The following is a 13772-nucleotide window of genomic DNA, read 5'->3' as shown; positions in this document are numbered from 1 at the left end:
ACAGAGGTTCACTGAGTTTACAGTGAGCTATATCTGCTTTACAGTATGACATCTCTCATAATACTGTAATATCACTGAAGCTGCAACCATTAATTGATTATTTTTGTAATCAGTTTTTATCATTTAAATGTTTTTTCCCACAAAAACTCCAAACACGGTCTCATTCCAGCTTCTCGTTTGTGAGGATTTGCTGCTTTTCTTGTCCTGTGAGGTCATCTACGTGATTCTTCATCATCTGATGATCTCCAGCTTCTTAAATGTGAATATTTGATTTCTAAATATTATAGTTGATGAAGCATCTTTGGGTTTTGGATTGTTTTCCGGACAAAACCATTTTCTAACCATAAATGATTAATCATTTAATCGAGAAAATACCTGGCAGATTATGGCAGTTATTAAAATAATAGTTGCAGCCGTACATATCACACTTTTTCAGACAAATTCCAGTTTTGCTTATATTTCTACAAAAACCAGCCTGATCTGCAAGCTAATTAATGTGATCACTTATCTCATCATGGTGAGCATGTTATATGGTTATTAATATCACAATATTATTCCTACATGGTTTAGTTGTCATATTGCTACACTCAGTTTTCATCTCGTACATTCCTAAAAAACATATGCCACACATCATACCAGATCCAATACAATCCAAGTCTAGTTTTAGATCTACTGTAGCTTTAGCTACTGTAGTTTTTTTTATCTCATATGCAAAAACCCTACAGGGGATATTATGGTGACATATAACTTCTTTATGGTGTGATGATATCACTACAATATTCCTACAAGGTCAGCCTGCTAAGCTAGTCAGTCAGTCTGTAAACTATTATGTTTATACTTTATACTGTTGTCATCCCCTGTGTTCCTTTAATATTCAATGACTTACATTCCTATAATTATATTGAAACTCTCCTACAGTGACCGGTAGTTTATCTTGACTTGTTATTACTTTATGATGTATCTTGCAGTCTGCTATTCAGTCTACTGTTGAGTCTCTTGTCAATTCATTCAAACCACTTTATAAACTCTATATAAATTACCTTGCTAAAACAGTCCTGTGATATTCAAGATCTATGGTAAGACACCAATAACTGCTGTTATAGATGTTAATGGTCTTAAATGTATCCTGTGATTCCACTTTCTGATAAGGCCTCTCATCCCATCTAAAGGGTTTATAAACTGTGATTAATGGCTTTGTTAATTATTAAACAATAAGTCATAAGCCATTAATTGGAAACAGTTGGCAGACTGTGAAAAACTCCTTGGGTTGGTTATTACCTTTTAAATTGGTAATAATGTAGCTATATAAGTTAATAATCCATTAAGTGGGCTGTCAGTCTTTTGATATGTTATATGCTTCACATGTGCACATTTTAGATTTATTCTATGTGTGTTTACTTGTTTACTTAGGTTACTTTTATTCCCTCTTTAAAACTGACAAACGTTGCTCTTATGACTAATTTGCAAAGCATTAGTAAATCATTTATTAACCATTAATAAAACTAATACTTACCACTTTTAAATTATTTATAAAGGAAGCCTTATTGGAGAGTGGTGCTGCAATATTGAGTATTTTCTTATCCTCATCTGAGCTGTTACTACTTCTGACTTAGAAAAGAAATACACTTAAGCACACAAATAACGGATGGACACACTGAATGTATGTCACGTGCACACACACAAACACACACATGCTGACGCACACACGCGCGCGTACACGTGAAAAGGCGCTGCATCTGCCGTGCTGAAAAGCCACAGCTTTGACTACAGGGCGCCCTGGAGATAATTGGTGTCCTTGGAGTTGAATAAGCTCATTCTAAAACACCTCAGGCCCGAGCTGTCCTGGTGTGTGACTGTCTATTGAATAATTGATTCAGAGAGGGAGGGGGCGGTTACTATCAGATCTGAGCATAATGACTTTATATAATTAGCACGCAGCGTTGAAAAAACCATTTGACTGTGGGAGTTTTTTGTGGAGAGGGAGAGAGAGAGGGAGAGAGAGGGAGAGGGAGGGAGGGAGGGAGCAGTGTGGAGGCTCAGTCTGTGCAGTGGAGCTCATTTGAGGGGAACAGCCGCAGCCTGTGCAGATACAGAAATGCTTATGCACTGACATCAGCCAAGATAAAGCACAGCCACTCTTGTTTTGAGGACACCTCTCCTGCCGGCAAGGTGATACCCGGGGACGCTGTTTCCCTCCATCCACGGGCTATTTTTACGCTCAGAAAGCGCCTCTCTCACTGTTTCTTCTGGCTTTCTGCGGGGACTATGAGGAGCGGGGCTGGAGTTTGAGCGACTCCGGCTTGTAATTTATCCAGAGAGTCAAAGCCCTCTGTGTTGATCACCGCTCCTCGTGGTGGTGTCCTGCAGGCAGGAGGAGAAGAAGAATAAAGAAGAGGTGTCATTTCTCCTGCTGTTGGATTGTTGTCGTTCTCCACCAGGATGGTGTTGGACAAGGAGGAGAGTGAGTACAGAGATGTATTTCAGTTTGAACTGATATAATTACATATACACTCAGTGGCCACTTTATTAGGTACACCTGTACAATCTAATGCAAACCAGCTGTTCTGCCATGAAGTCTACTTTTATGCTCCGTGTTTGTTGACTCTGTCACAGAGGTGCTGGTTTAATTATAGGCATTAGCATTAATGCCATTGTTTGTGTTGACTGCTTTTTTATTATTATATTATATTATATTATATTCAGAGGTTCACAGTTGTAAATAAGGCAGACACAAAATGATACACACCTCTCAATGTAATGCTGTTTTAAAAGAACTACAACATCTAACGATGTCATTAATAATAAACATAAACAGTAATAAACATACAACATTGAATTTACACATTTAAGAAAATGTTTAAAAAGGTAGAATTTATTGAAGAGTCCTACTAAATTACAATAGACTGTACAGGTGTACCTAATAAAGTGGCCACTAAGTGTAGATGTGTGTGTTTCCTTGTTCTACTATAAAAGAAGATAGAAGAAGAGGTTTTTAGGACTGGGAAGATTATGTGCCACTGTGCAACATAAAATAAATAAAAATAATAACTGCAGAGAACAGATGCTTAGTCTGTGAAATACTTTTATTAAGATTAATGGTAAGGTATACTCTCCCAGCAGAAAATCACTGTCGTAGTCTTATAGGAACTGGAAGTTTAGACTATATGTAGTCTATCTAATAATGACTTCATAGTGCTTTGCTGACATTGTGTCCATCATATATTCTGATAGGAGATTGTATTTGTTGTTATTGTTGTATTTAAGGTGACTTAACTGGTTATTTCTTCATTTCTATAATTTCCTTGCATTCACTGTAGTGACTGACTATGATCAAAGCATTTTGCATGCAATGCCTATAATATTTCCATATTCATATCAATTCAGTCATTAATCATGATGGACTTTTGACATGTCGTTCTCTCTCTGCAACTGTTTTTGTCTACCTGTTGGACCGTCCCCTGCCAGGTGTGTCTCTCGTGTCTCTCCAGTCCAGAGAGAAGCCGAGGGGCTGTGCCGGCTGCAACGGGAAGATCCGGGACCGCTTCATGCTGCAGGCACTGGACAGGTACTGGCACGAGGACTGTCTGAAGTGCGCCTGCTGTGACTGCCACCTGGGCCGGATGGGCTCCACCCTCTACACCCGGGCCAACCTCATCCTCTGCCGCAGGGACTACCTGAGGTAACCCTAACCCCTCTACAGGTGTGTCAGGAAGATGTAGAAAATGACTGGGTGCATCATGCAGCTTCAAAACAAATCACCCCACAAGCCCAGTGCAGAGTTTACAGTATTTGCTATCAGATCCAAGTAAAAGAGAATAATCTTATAATGTAGGTTATCAAAGAAGGTGCTGGAACACAGATATTAACTGCAGTCTGAGGGCCTCCTGTTGACAGCCCTGTGGAAACTGAAATGTACTGACAAATGTACAAACGCAATAATGCATGTACCGTTACAACACAAAACAATAAAACAACAGCTTTTACAGATGGCCAAACTGTACAAAGTCACAGACATAATCAACTGTTCGCAGATATTTTTACCCCAAACTTGGCGAAACTCTCAGGAGAAGTGTCTTGTTTCTCAGAAATCCTACAAAACGCCTCAATGAATACAGATAACATGAGTCCAGTCATGTTGTACCCATGTTTGGTTGTGCTACTCAAATCTGTTTTGACTCTGTGCATTAAAGCTGGATCCATGTGTTTAAAACACACAAATATTACATTCATAAAAACCTGAACTAGTCTGAAGGTGAAAGGCTCAGGAGAGTTGATAACAAGAGAGACAGTCAACAGTGAGCTCACACAGTCTGGACTAAATGATTTGCAGTGTACAGTAACAGGATAAGCAGACTGTTGACCTTTCAGCATGTTTCCAGTGTTTGTTAAAGGACTTGAAGCCACAACAGAGCAGCGTGTGGTTTATGACTGCTCGGCTTCCTCTGATTACTTCACCTTTTTACTGAACCTTCACGTTAATTTGACTGACTCATCAGACAATAAACAGTGAAAAGAGACAGAAATTAGTGACAACACAGTGATGTGATCAGTCGATTCCATGTTAAGGAGTAGTTCAACATTTAGGGACATAACTTTATTCAGTTTCTTGCCTAGAGGTAGAGGAGAAGATTGATCCCAGTCCCATACCTGTACAGTTAATTAATTAGCTGGAGGCAGCAGCTGGTTGGTTTAGCTTAGCATAAAGACTGGAAACAGCTAGCTTGGCTCTGTCTGTTGGCAAGTCTCTGTTTTATGGGGGGGGTTACTGCCGGACTATGTCTTGGCAGTAACTCCCTACTCATCACTTGTTGTCTGACAAGTGCTCCCAGCCAAGAAATAGACTGATACATTACACCCCATAAAACTGCAAATTGTTATTTTTACACTTTGTTTTTTGTGCAAGTTAAACAAACGAGATATACTTAGCGAGCTCTAGAGGAGCTTCTCTTACCTTTAGCAGATCTGGGGTAGCTGTTTCCCCATTTCCAGTCTTTGTGCTAAGCTAAGCTAACTGCTTGTTAGTTCCTGCTACATATTTACTGGTATCATCTGAATAAGCGAATATAACATTAAGTGTATTTCCCAAAACAACTGCTTAAAGAAAATGACTCCAAGTCAAAGAGACACCATACTGAAGTGTCCGTCATGCTTGTTGCATATGCAAAGTTTACCACACTTAACACACTTGAAACCCTCTTTATGAACCCTTCAGGTAAAAATAAATGTTTGTAGATCGTCTGAACAAACCTTTGGAGTGAGGTTGTTCGTCACCAGATCTTTCGTGACCGTGATACAATATACAATGAACATATTGAGTAAGTATGTTTTTAAACAGCCTTCCACCTTAACAACCTCCTGACCATGAATCTCGATGACACCACTTATACACAAACCTAAATCTGGCTCAAATCGCTCCTCTGGGAGTTATATACCCTTCATTTTCTTGCCTGGAATAACGACGTCTGGTGTCAGGTCAGCAGGAGAACTCCTGATATCTCAGCCACATTGCTGAACTCATGTGTTAGTCTCATGTACAATCCAGCTGGATTTGGTTGGAGCTAAGTCTCTCATTAGCTGCGCTGCACTTAAGAGACCAAAACCCCTTTTGACAGTTAAATTGGCTAGATTGCCTCCTGTTTTCCTCATCATTGCGAGGGTGCAGACCAAAAGCCTTTGAAGAGCAGGATTAAAACCATGTGATTTCTTTTAATTGGACCATTAGTAGAGAATTAGCATTGAGCTTCGCAGCCTTGTTAAGGAGAAGGAAAAAACCCACCAGGTGCCTGTGTTCAGGACTCAGGCTCGTTAGATCAGAACATTCTGTTAATTAGGACTCGCTTTTGTTCCCGTGTTGGTCACCCGTTTGATGACGTTTTTCATTTGTCATCCGAGGCTCTGGGATACACATGCTCGGCGCTTTTCCTCCCTCTTCCCATCGTTTTTTTTTTCAGAGCGGTTCCTCCCAAAGCCTCCTTTTTCTATTTGGCCTCTAATGGAGTATGGAAATCAGCAGCGGCCACTTACCTTCATGTGTGTCAGGCTCTCAGGGAGCCGTTTGTTCGTTCTGTGCGAGGTGAATGAGAGGTGAGGCGATCTGCAGCTGGTCAGCACAGAGTCACTGAGTATTAAAACAACACGGGGTTTGTTCTCAGGTAGTTTGAGGACAAAGTTCAAATGCTGTCACATAAATTCTTAGTTTCAGAAGAGGGTAATAAATGGACTCTCAAATTCTTACCTGTAAAGCCAGAAAAATGTCCTGTGAGGCAGAAAACGTACATCTGGGGCCGGTTTCACAAAGATATCTTAGACTGGTCTGTAGTGTTGGTCCAGTCTTCATTTTGCTCATAGATTAGTTTAATGCAAGTCAGACTGTTTCACAAAAAAAGACTGAGTCATTTTAAGCCAAAGAAACATTAGACACCCCCAGGCTAACTCAAGTCTAAGACCAGTGTTACCATGGTAACAATTAATGACACCTGTGCTGACAAGTAGCACCCAACAAGAAAAAACATGGCTCATAATTTGTGGTTTGCTAACATTGTTATGGAGAGAGAAAGGGAAGGGAAAGGGTGTTCACAGCCATTTTTATGAAATCAAGTTTTTTTACACTTCCACTTTCTCACATTTTCTTTCACTCGTCGCTGAATTTCCCAAGTAAAACGTCCTTATAACTGTTGAATTCTTCCAGTATACAAATATTTTCTGCTGGGGTAAACAGAGCTCAGCGGTTGGATGCAGTTCTTTGGTTGGCCTTTTTTTTAAATTTTATTTGAAAGGACTCTTAATTTACCCAGAATTCAGTGTGCCACAGTCCGGCTTAAGATAGTCAAGAACTAAACTGCTTTGTGCAACAGATGAATTCAGACGTCTGTCTGAAGTCTGACTGTTTGTTTTATCTAAGACACAGTCAAAGTCCCTGGTTCTTAAGGTAATAAGTATATTATCTTCATATAAATTCAGGCATTTTCGTGTCAGTGAATCTCCACCTTGCTGCTCTCTATCAGTAGCTGATATAAGTTAAGATCAGAGTTATGTCCCGTTTATGAAAGATTTTACAACTGATGTTGTGCTTGCTGAGTACAGGAGCAACATTAGTGTTTTTTTTTTTTTTTAGAATAAACAGAAAAGAAACTGTAGTTATGCTGCGTTCACAGCACAACAAAATGTCCTGTTGTTACAGCATTCATTCATTACTGAACTACCTTTAAGGCTCCCCTCATTTCATAGTTGTTTTCTTGGCTGAAATGTGTCCAGACTACAGGTCTGCTTGTCGCCCTCTCTCTCTCTGCAGGCTCTTCGGGGTGACGGGGAACTGTGCAGCCTGCAGTAAGATGATCCCTGCCTTTGAGATGGTGATGAGAGCCAGAGACAACGTCTACCATTTAGACTGCTTCGCCTGTCAGCTCTGCCGCCAGAGGTAAGATTAGGGGAGCAATTAGCCGGGGAGATCAAATTCAGTTGACTTATCATGGAGGTGTACTCGTGAGCTCACTGGTCATGACGAGCATAGCACCAATGCACCGCAATCAGGAGGTGATGAAATTTATTGCACAGTTTAAAACCTCAAGGGGTTAACGACTTTGTATATATCTTGGATAGTTAATCAAGCAGCAATCATGCAAGATTAATTTTCTGATTATCATAGCAGTGGATGTGTTCTGAAAATATGCCTGAAATACTCCTCGGGGACCTCATGATTCACTTCAGCTCCAGCAAGAACCGAGACCCAGTTCCATATTTTTTATTCCTCTCTGCAGATTTTGCGTGGGAGACAAGTTTTTCCTCAAGAACAACATGATCCTGTGCCAGCTGGACTACGAAGGAGGCCATCTTAATGGCAGCGCTGAGAGGCAGCCTCAATAAGAGGTAATGTTCTGATGACGATAAATTACAGCCCCAGACAGCTGCTCTGACAGTTTGAACTAAACCATGCACTGAGATATCTGGAAGGTATACAAGTGGACTCACAAGCTCATCCCAAGTATGACCATATGTAGACATGAGCCTTCAGACCAGAGGCTGCTGACATCGGAGAATCCATGCCAAGACATGTTGCAGCATATTATCTTTGAAAAACTGCATTATGTGACATTTATTATGGATCCACGTACATATGTTCAGTTTAAGGGCAGTTTATAAAAATGTATTGAAGTCTGATCATTTAATTCATGTTGTGAGTCAGACTTGTGAATATCTGACGCACGTATTAAACAGGCTCAGAGCCAGATGTGTCTTCATTACTGCGATAAATTGAACCCCTTTCCCTAAAGTCCCCAACAATCCCCTCAATGAATGTCTAATAATTTACCCTTGAACTCAGCAAACCAAAGTAGTTGTCGGTGTGGTTGCCAACTCCGTGAACCATGTGCCTTCAGGCTCTATTTAAAACACAACGTAACTTTAAAACATACTGTGCAGCTGTGCTAGATGCAAGTAACTTGTATGTTTAAAGTTTAATTCTTACTTGGACGAATCCACAAACAATTATCACCCAACTCTGCAGCCCTTCAGTGTGCTTTAGCTCAGCAGCAGCAGCAGCAGCAGCAGCAGCAGCAGCAGCAGCACTGTAAGCTACAAATCAAACACTCAGCAGCTTCACATTCAGGTTTTTTTTTTCAGGAATTGATGGAGAACAAAACAGAGCTAAAGACGTAGTGAACGTTTGGATGTAGATTCATCAGGTGGCTGATGACTCCAAATTAATGATACTGCTCCATGTCTGCTGGATGTGTAAATAGACAACAGTCTGCCAACGTGTTTTCTGCATCAAATTTATAGGGCAATGATTAGTCAGTTGTTTCTGTCTTTCAGCTTGTTTAGAAGTTCTTCAGTTTGGTTGAGAAAATGATTAGTGCAGCTGTAAAGCTCATTGTGCTAACTCACAACTCGCAGCTTGTACATCACTGTGGATCACAAAATGCATGCTAAATGCTAATATCTTTTTTTTTTTTTTAATTATTGACAAAAAAAAAAAACAGCAACCTTGCATCATTTGTAGCACCACATCTCTGCAACATTGTACCGTTCAGCTTCAGAGGAGACTGATGTGCAACCCTGTAGAGGTCAACCACAACCCACACAAAATGCTAAACCTGGCTCACCTGGTAGAGCGCGTACCATGAAGGTGTAGTCCTGGCCGCAGCTGCCAGGGCTCAGTCCGACCTGCAGCCCTTTGCTGCATATCTCCCCCTCTCTCTCTCTCCCTGACTTTCCTGTCTTTCTCTCACTGTCGCTATTGGAATAAAGGCAAAAAAAAAAAGCCCTAAAAATGCAAATATTTCACTAAAGAAAAGCCATCACACAACAAAGAGTTTAGAATGCAAACCCACGCAGGCACAGGCAGAACATGCAGCCAGGTTCAAACCCAGAAACTTGTTACTGTGAGGCGACAGTGCTAATTATTGTACCAACATGCCGCCTGTATTATTATTATTATTATTATTATTGCGTGGTGGTGTAGTTAACGGTGTGAACATGGTTGCACACGCTCTCTGTTGTCTAGTACTGAGAAATGACTGGATTTGCAGGGAAGAGCTGTAAATCATTAGAGAAGCAGACAAAGGCCGTTAGTCTCATCTGTTGTCACACCACCTCTGCATTACATCACATCAAAGACAACGTACAGTATACTGTATCTTGTTACCTGGTTGTTAGATGATATATTCACTGAATGCCAACTAATCTGCTGCAGCTCCAAAACAATGTACGCAGTGGATTGTTGGGAGCGAGCTGTCTGTCCAGAGGAAGCTGAGCTTATCGACACGGTGGAGTGTCGTGTATGCAGCAGACACATGATTTGACTGAAATCACGTTTTTCAAACTGGTGCAACATGTGGAGCTGCAGGTTTAAACGCGTCTCTCTGAAGCTTTAAAGAGCAGACAAATAAATCCTGTGGGAGCAGAGCTCTTCCTGCATCGAGCCTCTGGATGGGCGTGTGAGCAGTGGTCCACTGTGAGGGCAGATTGTTGGAGCAAGGTTGAAAGCAAGTGCAGCAAATACCACAGACTCCACAGCTATGAAGGTTTCAGGGTTTGCTCCGGTTCAAAAACATTCCCTGAAGCCACCAACAGCCCAACCTATCATTATAATACTAACTGTACAACTACAGTTCATAAAATACACAACACCGCACTGGACACGCGATCGACTCTGGAAGTGGAGAGCTTTTACTTTTTGGTTAGTTTCAAAACTTCCAGAGTTCATGTTGAAACTACTCTTGTAGAGATCGTTTTCTTTTTCAAAATAAAAGTCTTTACATATGAGGACATGACCAACTCAAGTCAATATTGTAAACGGAGGTGAGAGATGAGGTATGTTTAATACATGTGTTGTCAGCTGTTCGTTTGCTGTATATTTTGTTTGGAGGGCGTTAAAATGGGAGTCTCCTTTAGAAATGTGGCTCCAACACAGTAATTTTGATAAAATGGCTTCAGTGAAGGCTCTTTGGCTTCCAGATGTTGTAACTCTTTATAACTGTTCTCTCAAGACCCAAATAGTTTTGTTGATGTAGGATTTTTTTAAAAATAGATTTATAAGATTTTACATAAATGTGAGTACTGGACCACTGCGTTTCTGTGTGTATTTTTCTTGGTTCTCACTCTACCTGAATTATGTATGTACATATCTAACATGGCCTTCATACCACTACTTCACATCTGGATAATAAGTTAGATAAAGGCAATGAAAATCAGGTTTTCAAAGTAAGACCTGAATACCATTTACCTTTTTATTATGAAACACTATAAGATAAGTGACATTTAACTTTATATCTTCTAATGAACACGCACACACACATCTCCTGCAGATAATCCATTGATCTGTCTATGTCAGCTTCTTTATCTCCAACTCCAAATATAGACAACAGGTAGATTTAAAAGACAAGGCGGAGAATGAAACCAGCGCAAACTAGAGCGCAGACCTCCTCCAAGGCCACCGTCAAAGAACATACAGCAGACTTAAGAGAAAAGAACTCTAATTCAGAGTAAATGATCCAGATGGGCTCTTCTCTGGGCCTTCACCAAGTTCGGTGCAAATGGGTTCAATACTTTTTACGAAATCCTGCTGAAAAACACACAGATACGGGTGAAAACAAACCTCCTTGATGGAGGTAATAATATTAGTTATATGCTAATTTTCTCATTTGTAGATAAGTGATAATTTAACTAGTAAGTAGTGCTCACTATTTAGTTTAGTTTGGAAAATGAGGTTTACTTTCACATAAATGTCAGTCTTGGTTTATTTTTAAAGGATAAGGTGGTGTTATTCTATATGTTTCTTACTGTCAACAAACCACACTGTTCCTACTGAGGAGGCAGATCTCTAACGTGTCACCAATAACATCTGATTTACTTTCACTTATTTTCAAGGACGACACACATCAATCAACACTTCTGTAGATGTTAGCCAGTGTTAGCCAGCAGGCTACTTCCCAGCTGAAGTCCTTAGGTGAGATGTGATGTTTAAAACTTACAGACAGAAGGAAACAGGAGGCCACAAAGCAACAGCAACAAAACAAGCGTTGTCAAGACCGTGCACAAGCTGTGCAGAGCAACAGGAAACAGCAAAACATTAGTTCAGTAATACAGCAACAATTCCATTCAAGCAACAGAAAGCAACAAAACACAGCAAAGCAAAACGGATTATAACTATGTATGACACATAGACATTCAGAGCAGCAATAAGACATATATAAAATATGATAATCATCGTGTTGATCTTGATAAAATACTAGAATTCACCTAACACATAAGCCCTGCTGCACAGAGTTGTAAGACACAACTAATAAAATAGGGCTTTGTTAGATGAATACACATTAGTTGTAGTGAGTATTTAAAGCAGCAGGATTGTGTGAACTGTGTGTGATCATGATGACGAAGCAACATATCAACCAGTGCAACAGTGAGGTTCACTGATGTGTTTAACTATTTTTGGACAACAATGGAGCCGTGTGGCTCAGAGCAATAATATCAGGCTTTGACTACAAAGATAAGACTCGTTAGTATAATCAGTTCATCGTTGGATTTATTGACAATAGGACAAATAAGGAATATAGCCAGCCCTCTCCTTCAAATATACAATACAATATAAAACTGTCATATTTTAAATGTTGTATTTAATGTTTTTCCAAAAGAGAAAAAGGATTTTCTATTGAATTTGTCCCTGTAGCAAATCACAACCATTTATTCATAACGTATACCACAATTTATTATAAGACAAATAACCTCTGTTATACCACAATTAGTGGACACGTACATCTGATCATATGTTTTTATTGAACCTCTGAAACCACACAGAGCGATCCGGAGCTGTTTTATATTTTCTTCTCTCTCTGCAGATCAGACCAGGACGACTGTGAGCCAGTTGGACTGTGAAACTCACAGCAGCTTCCCGTTTCAGACTGAACCATGTGTGGAAATAACACATTTCCAACAGCCCATGTTCGAACTTTCTACTCTGGCGCTGCACGGTAACTATCCTGAAAACTGTTTCTGATCAGACGGACCAGAGATCGACCAAGATGGAATAATCAGACTTTGAGGAAGATATTTTCCAGAGCACTTATGGTTGTGCCCTCTTTTCTTTTTTGCATTCAACAAAAATAGAGTGAACTAGTGTTTGCAAATAATTTGTAGAGTCAGTTTCACCAAACCTGAAATACTAGACGGACGGAGTGAAGCCAATCAAGCCACACATAGCATCAACCAAGTCATCCATCAGAGAAAAATACTAAGTTCCCAGTGATTGTCAACTCGTCCTGGCAGTCAGTGAACTGTCTTTTTGTGGTGAGCCCCACCCATCTGGCACGAGGGAAGTCCCAAAACAAACTGAAACCTATTTGCAAATACTGTTTGCTTCAACTCAACAACTGAGGAGGATCAACTGTTTGTCTCTTCGCCTCTCGACCCTGAAGGCCTGAGTGGGGCCTCAAACCCGCCGTAGCTTTGTTTCCTCTCTGATCTCAAGCTGTTTTTTTTCTCGACTGATTAAACTGAATTTTAATTTCAGTTTGTGTGCTGCTCATTATTTATGTACCGAGACGACCATAATTAGCGAGAGAGGGGCATGACACCAGAGGGAGGAAATCATTTAGAATTTCTCTGCCTTCAATAATAATTTGTCTGATGTGTTTTTTCCACAGAAGAAGGTTCAATAAACTACTTACAAATTCCTAAAATTACATCTACCCCTCCCACAATCCTATAGTGTCAAGCTCCCAAATGAATTAACAATTAGCATTTTTCACTGGAAGGAGACTGAAATATTTCTTGGTATAATAATATCTCTGAGATAAAAGATCAGCCTGTTCATTAGCTGGTACATTTTGAGGATTGGGACATTAGACAGGATCAGGTTAACTCTCTTCCTGCATGTGAGACAGACACCATTTGGATTTGATCCCTATTATTGCTCTCAACAAACTGCTGTTTAACAACACGTTGCCATTTTAAGATGACAGGATGGCGGCTGCTTGATTTGACTCATTACTGAGTTACAGTCTGTGGGTAGGGAGCAGAAGAGATGTGTGAACTGAAGTTCTCCTTTAGAAAGGTTTATGTGAAATATTTATCATCCCTGTGGAGAAAATATGATGCTGCAGGACATAATTAAGGAAGATTGCACAGAATAAAGAATAAAAGCTGTGAAAAAAAACTAATTAATGTCTGCAAAACAAAAATGTCAGTTACCGTGGGAAAGAAATGAATCAATGTTCGGCAAATGCAAAATATATTCAGTCTAAGATAACTAAGTAATATGCTATGTAGTGTATTAC

At 40.1% G+C, this 13772-nt stretch overlaps 1 protein-coding gene across 1 annotated transcript; it reads left to right on the top strand.

The window, feature by feature from the left end:
• The first annotated feature begins 2078 nt into the window (after window positions 1–2078).
• On the top strand, window positions 2079–12977 carry LOC111229665 (rhombotin-1-like). The gene is made up of 5 exons (XM_022756084.1): window positions 2079–2461; window positions 3466–3679; window positions 7292–7417; window positions 7758–7866; window positions 12336–12977. Exons 1-4 carry the CDS (start codon window positions 2440–2442, stop codon window positions 7861–7863), a joined length of 468 nt encoding a protein of 155 aa, XP_022611805.1. The 5' UTR covers window positions 2079–2439; the 3' UTR covers window positions 7864–7866; window positions 12336–12977.
• The last annotated feature ends 795 nt before the right edge of the window (window positions 12978–13772 follow it).

Source organism: Seriola dumerili, unplaced genomic scaffold, assembly GCF_002260705.1.
Source record: "Seriola dumerili isolate Sdu_G_001 unplaced genomic scaffold, Sdu_1.0 BDQW01000242.1, whole genome shotgun sequence".
Lineage (NCBI taxonomy): Eukaryota > Metazoa > Chordata > Actinopteri > Carangiformes > Carangidae > Seriola > Seriola dumerili.
This window is presented reverse-complemented; position numbering and strand designations above follow the sequence as displayed.